Source organism: Ananas comosus, linkage group 8, assembly GCF_001540865.1.
Source record: "Ananas comosus cultivar F153 linkage group 8, ASM154086v1, whole genome shotgun sequence".
NCBI lineage: Eukaryota > Viridiplantae > Streptophyta > Magnoliopsida > Poales > Bromeliaceae > Ananas > Ananas comosus.
In genome coordinates this window covers 10562711-10568615 of record NC_033628.1, presented here as the reverse complement: position 1 = coordinate 10568615, position 5905 = coordinate 10562711, and the positions used below count along the sequence as shown (strand labels likewise).

General features: G+C 42.7%; 1 protein-coding gene across 1 annotated transcript; it reads right to left on the bottom strand.

Moving 5' to 3' along the window:
• Window positions 985–5619, bottom strand: LOC109714407 (serine/threonine receptor-like kinase NFP). Its single transcript, XM_020239018.1, has 3 exons — window positions 4385–5619; window positions 2115–2458; window positions 985–1679 (listed from the first exon to the last, which is right to left on the bottom strand). Exons 1-3 carry the CDS (start codon window positions 5498–5500, stop codon window positions 1286–1288), a joined length of 1854 nt encoding a protein of 617 aa, XP_020094607.1. The 5' UTR covers window positions 5501–5619; the 3' UTR covers window positions 985–1285.

Genomic DNA, 5905 nt, shown 5'->3' with positions numbered 1-5905 from the left:
TCTCAAGAAGACGCACCGTGTGAATAAGTGGTCGACAGTTTCCTTTTCAACCCCGCACCACACGCAGGCTGTGTTGCCAGTCTAACCTCTCTTTAATAAGTTGTCTACAGTAAGAGACCGCTTCTTAAGAACAACCCAGCAAAATACTTTCACTTTTAGGGGTACTCGAAGATTCTAAATCTTGCTTGTTCGGGCATCCCTTATACCCCCATCATTCAGCATCGAATAGGCAGATTTCACCGTGAACAGCCCGTCAGGGCTCCAACGCCAATGTACGCTATCTGGTCTATGCGCGAATTTGAAAATTGAGATCCTTTTCCTAAGTGCTAAATAACTAGAGTTCAATCCGTGTCCACTAGTGCTATCGCCACTAAAAATCTTGCTTCAATTCCATCCGTCGCTAGTAAGATAATCACTTATTTTTCCATTTTTGAAAATTGTTAAGACCAATAATTAGTGTAATTTGATGATCCAAAAGTAAAATAAACTTGTTCTAAAAATAAAAAGCGAGATAGAGGACTGAAGCCAAGTAGGTAATTCACAGGATGGAGAAAGCTGCAATTAATTATAATGTGAATTTGGCTTCTTTCCAAGCTAATTCAACAAATCGAAATGGGTTGTAATAATGGGCTCATTAAAGCTTAAGCCCGAGGTTTCAAACTCGGGCTTGAGCTTAGACTCATCTTAGATTTACCCACCAAATTTTTGGGCCAGCTCTGGTCCCACCATGTAAGCTTATTTGACCCGACTGTGCGATCCAAAAACTAAACAACTTTGGTACTATGCAAGATAGTAAATTTGTGATAGTACTGCTACATATGACACAATAAATCATCCTTTGAAGAGGAGTAGACATTGTAGACGAAAAAGCTGGACCAAACAGGCCCTATATACCAGTTAAGCCGAGGGCGCATCGAGTTTGATGGCACCGATCATTTTCTAAAACCACAACAAATGCGAAAACTCAGTATGTTATGCGCTATATTATGAAATAGAGCCGAAATTATTATTGAAAGCCATTACAACGACAACATCTACAAGTGAGTTCAAGCTCTCCCATTTTAAGCTTATCCCTATACATATCTCCCCCAGTTACAGGAAGGCTCTATTATTTTGACCATACGCCACATTAGACCTATACACTATTTATTCCAAAATGAAAACTCTCTATATGTACCATAATTAAATATTTACATATAATTAATCTTTCGTAAAAGTTGAGTGAAACGGAAATAACGGAATGCGTAGAGTAAAACCATCTGGATCATGGCTAGATACAATGTGTTCACCTCGCCGCGACATCAGGAACGCCGAGACTATCCCCGGAGAAATCGGAGAACATCTCGTCGGCCTTGGACAGCGTGTATGCGACTTCCACCATGGTGGGCCTTTTCGACGGTTCCTTGTGCAGGCAGGCGCGGGCGACGTTCACGATGCTGACGACGCTCTCCGGCGGGCACGACTGCTCCGCCAGCGCGGCGTCCATCCAAGCCATCACCCGTGCCTCCTTCACCCCGTGCCGCTGCCCGAAGAACGCCTCCGCCTCCACCCACAGCGCCTCCCCGTCCTCGCTCACCGCCTCCCTTCCCGACACCAGCTCGAGAAGCACCACGCCGTACGCGAACACGTCCATCTTGGTCGTGACAAGCCCGTCGGACAAGTACTCCGGTGCAATGTATCTGTAAAATATATTAAATATATATATAAAAAATATATATCTATATATATATTGCACACTCAACGTTGTAAGCTGTACGGTTGTTTCAGATGATATCAAAATTAGAAGGTTCTAATTAATGCCAAGTATTTTAAGACTTGCAGTGGTATCTTTCTCCTATTTATTTCAAATTCGTTGATATGAATTTGGCCTTTATACTAATAATTTAAATTATAGCAATGTAATCGACTTGACTTTTAGCTTCGTCGTTAGAATTTTCAATAGAATTAATAAATTATATGTTTGATTCTCAAACTATGAGGTAGGTAATAATTCTAAAAGTTCGAGTCAGAAATCACAATGCGTTGAACTTTGAGGACCAAAAATGTCGCCCGCCTTTCAGGTACTAACTAGTCACAATTCAAGCTGATGAGTATAACATATCGTAGGTTCGTACCCTTGGGTGCCGACGATGTGGGTGGTGACGGCATTGCAGCCGGTCTTTGCGAGGCCGAAGTTGGCTATCTTGGCGCGGAACTTGGCGTCGAGGAGGACGTTGCTGCTCTTGATGTCCTTGTGGACGACACGGGGCCACGTGTGCTCGTGGATGTACTGGAGGCCGTAGGCCAGGTCGAGGGCGATGCGGAGGCGGGCGCGCCAGTTCAGCTTGCGGGCGGCGTCGCGGTCGCGCAGCCACTTGGACAGAGAGCCGTTCTCGACGTGCTCGTACACCAGGTAGCAGGTGCCCTCCGTGGAGTCGATGCAGAACCCCTCTAGCTTCACCAGGTTGGTATGGTTCACCTTTCGCGCGTCAAAACAGATACATAAATATCTTATTCGATATAATATTCTCTTAATTTATTTAAAAAACTTTATAAAGCATACAGACATCATTTTCTAAGATTAAATAAAGTTTGAAAAAGTAAAGAATATGATCAGCATGAAACGTGACATTAGAAAAAAGACATTTTTTTACCACAGAAGATGCCAGAGAGTGACGAGGAGGATGGAGAAGTGTGGGGACGAGATACAGACAATGTTGACCACTAACCAATTCAAGGTGCCCAAAACGCACGCTAAAAGGACAAACAAATTACCAAAGCCATGAAAGAGGCCGGAGAAGCCCAAGTCAAACTAAGTTGACTAAGCTCACTCACGTAACGCTAAAATATCTGATGGGCCCTACAAAGCCTTATCAGGTCGGATATTTGATTTTCCATCATTATATTTATATAAATACGAACTTTTTAATTTCTAGTTTGTTTAGTTATATCGTATTATATTATATTTTATACATATTTTTTTTTAATTTTTATGATGTACTTTTTATTTCAATGTTATTTTATATAAAAACTATTAAAGATACTGTTAAAAGCGATAAGATATATATTCAATTTATTTTGATATAAAAAATAATAAAAAAATAATAATAATTTGGTAAAAAATTTATTTAATGTCTATTATGCCGATTTATTTACATTTTTTCTACTGTTTAATCAGTATTTTTTAATAAAGTTGATAAATTTTGTTTAAAATAATAAATTTGTAAACAGTAATATAAAAATTGGCAAGATTAAAATAGTCTAGCGATATCTATGAGAAAATAAAAATAATACGATATAAAAAATAAAAATAAATTTAAAATACAGTGTAGATATTTAATTATAAAATACGATAATATAATTGTATTTTTGAAAAAAAAATAAATAATGTAATGGTTGCGAATCCGGTACTCGTCCCGATACCGGATCTTGTGAATCCATAATCCATTCCGATATTGACTGCTGGTATCGATTGTTGGGATTCCGCAACGGATTATTATTTCCAACAGTAATAAATAAAAATAAAACTTAATTATAATGTAGTTGAATGTAATTGAGCCATTCTAATTCTTTGAATAAAAAAAAAAAAACCTGTGAATATCTGGGATGGAATTGAAAAACAATTATATAATGTCTTTTTGATAATCAAATGTTTTTTTTTTCCCGACTTGTTTTAAATTTTTGTTGAGTGGTTGTTTTTTTTTTTTGCTTTTGGTTCAGTGCGAATCTATTCTTAGATAATGAATTCAACGTGTACGGCACCAGTTTGATGCAACATAGGAAGTTGTGCCTCTTTTTAGTATCTTAGCTATTTTTTATTTCTCAATCATGGAGCGACTAATGCAATGGTCATTATAAACCTGATTGTCATTATCATTAAAATTTATAACTTCTACTAACCAAGTTATTCAAACATCACCTAAATAGTTAATAAATTAAATTCTAATTTAATTAGATTTTATAAAGTGCCCTGTATGGTGCACTTTATTTTAGCCTTTTATTTAAGTTCTGGACAGTTTACCTAATAACTTGGTTAGTAGATGAATCAAACGAGGACAGTGTTCTCGGAACATGATTGCGCCAAGTGGCGAAATTTTAAAACAAAAAATCTGTCCAATTCAAATTTAAATTTAAATTTTATCCTGCAATATAGACCTGTTTTATTAAAATTTATTTAATTTGTTCTACAAAAAACACTTTTAGCATCCAACAATCCAAGAACGGTAAAAGATGCAGGAGAATTCGAATTCACGAAAAATTCTAGAATGCATCGGTTATATTGATGACGTGCCGTTCGTAATCAATCAAATAACTCTTCGTGGAAGAGATGTGATTAATTTGTTATAAATAATGTGATGCAAATACAATACAGTAAATTTTTTCCGAATTTACGGGTGGTACTAACCTTTTGGAGGATCCGGAGCTCGTGGGAGGCGTTCCACTTCATCTTCTTAACGGCGAGGACCTCGCCGTCGATCACGCCCTTGTAGACGGAGCCCTGGATCAAACGGCTCTCGTCGAAGTCGCTGGTGGCGCGCCGCAGCTCCTCGATCCCGAAGACCCTGTACTTATCCAACAAATCCGATATATCCGTCATCAGCTTCGCCTCTCCCCCCGCGCCGCCCCCTCGCGCCTCATCCCCCTTCCCCACATTCGCCCCCCTACCCGCGCCCCCTCTCCTTCTAGAAGCTTCCTCCCCCCACCAAGCCCTAGCCAACAGGAACCCCAGCACCACGCAAATCAGCCCCAAAACCCCCAACCCCGCCGCCAACCCCGCGATCGCCGCGCCCCGACCCTTCCTCTCGACGAAGAGCGGCGAGGGGACGGTGATGACGGCGTAGGGCGAGAGCGCGCTCTCCGGGCCGTTGAGCGCGGCGAGGGACGCGACGTCGGTGCCGAAGGCGGCGGCGACGGAGGCGTAGGTGTCGGAGGGTTGGTAGACGTAGGTGACGAGGGCGGCGGAGGCGGAGGAATTGGGGCATCGGCAGAAGATGGGGAAGGTGACGAAGACGCCGATGGTGAGATTGGTGGGGACGAGGGTGGGGTTGACGACCTCGACGGCAGGGTAGAGGGTGAGGTTCTGGAACTTGGCGGTGGAGACGGCGTAGTAGGTGTCGCCCTCGTTGATCTGGTACTGGACGGGGAAGTAGGATTGGTTGAATTGGAAGGAGGAGGGGCAGGAGCAGGTCATCGGGACGAGGAGGGGCTCGCCCACGGAGGGGACGGACGAGACGGAGAGGTTGCTGGCGCGGGCGACCATCAGGCGGCTCACCCCGAAGAGGTCGCCGACGGACGCGAGGTCGACCGGCGACGAGGCGATGCCGGCGCGGAAGAGCGCGTAGGCCTGGCACGGGTACACGCTCTGGTTCGCCGAGCAATTGAAGCCGTCCGTGGACGCGGGGGATTGCGCGGCCGAGGGCGCCGGGAGAAGAAAGAGGAGGAGGACAAAGGCGGCAGCGGCGGCGGCGGCGGCGGCGGCGCCGATGAATTCGGCGCTGCCGTGGAATTTTAAATTGGGCATCGGAGGAGTGAGTATTGAAGTAGGAAAGATATGTGCTATATTAAAATTTTGGTGATGCCTCGGTGTGTATGTCTGATAATGTGGGAGGATATATATATTTTTTTAATTGGGAGGTTAATAATGTGATTCGACATTTTTTTTTCTTTTTTGTCGTAGGTGGTGGAGGATTCATTTGACCGGACTCCTGCGAGAGCAGATAAAATAGCTTCCGCGAAAGAGAAGGCAGTCAGTCGAGTCGGACAAGTTGTTTCCTCCACCTGATACGGCATCAACATTCACATTCAGTGAGTTACCACTTTTTCTTAATATATAATTGAACATATTAGCCTATTTACAGTACCCTTCATAACACATAATTAGGACATCCTATCAACCATTCACGGATTAAAAGGCATATATCAAATA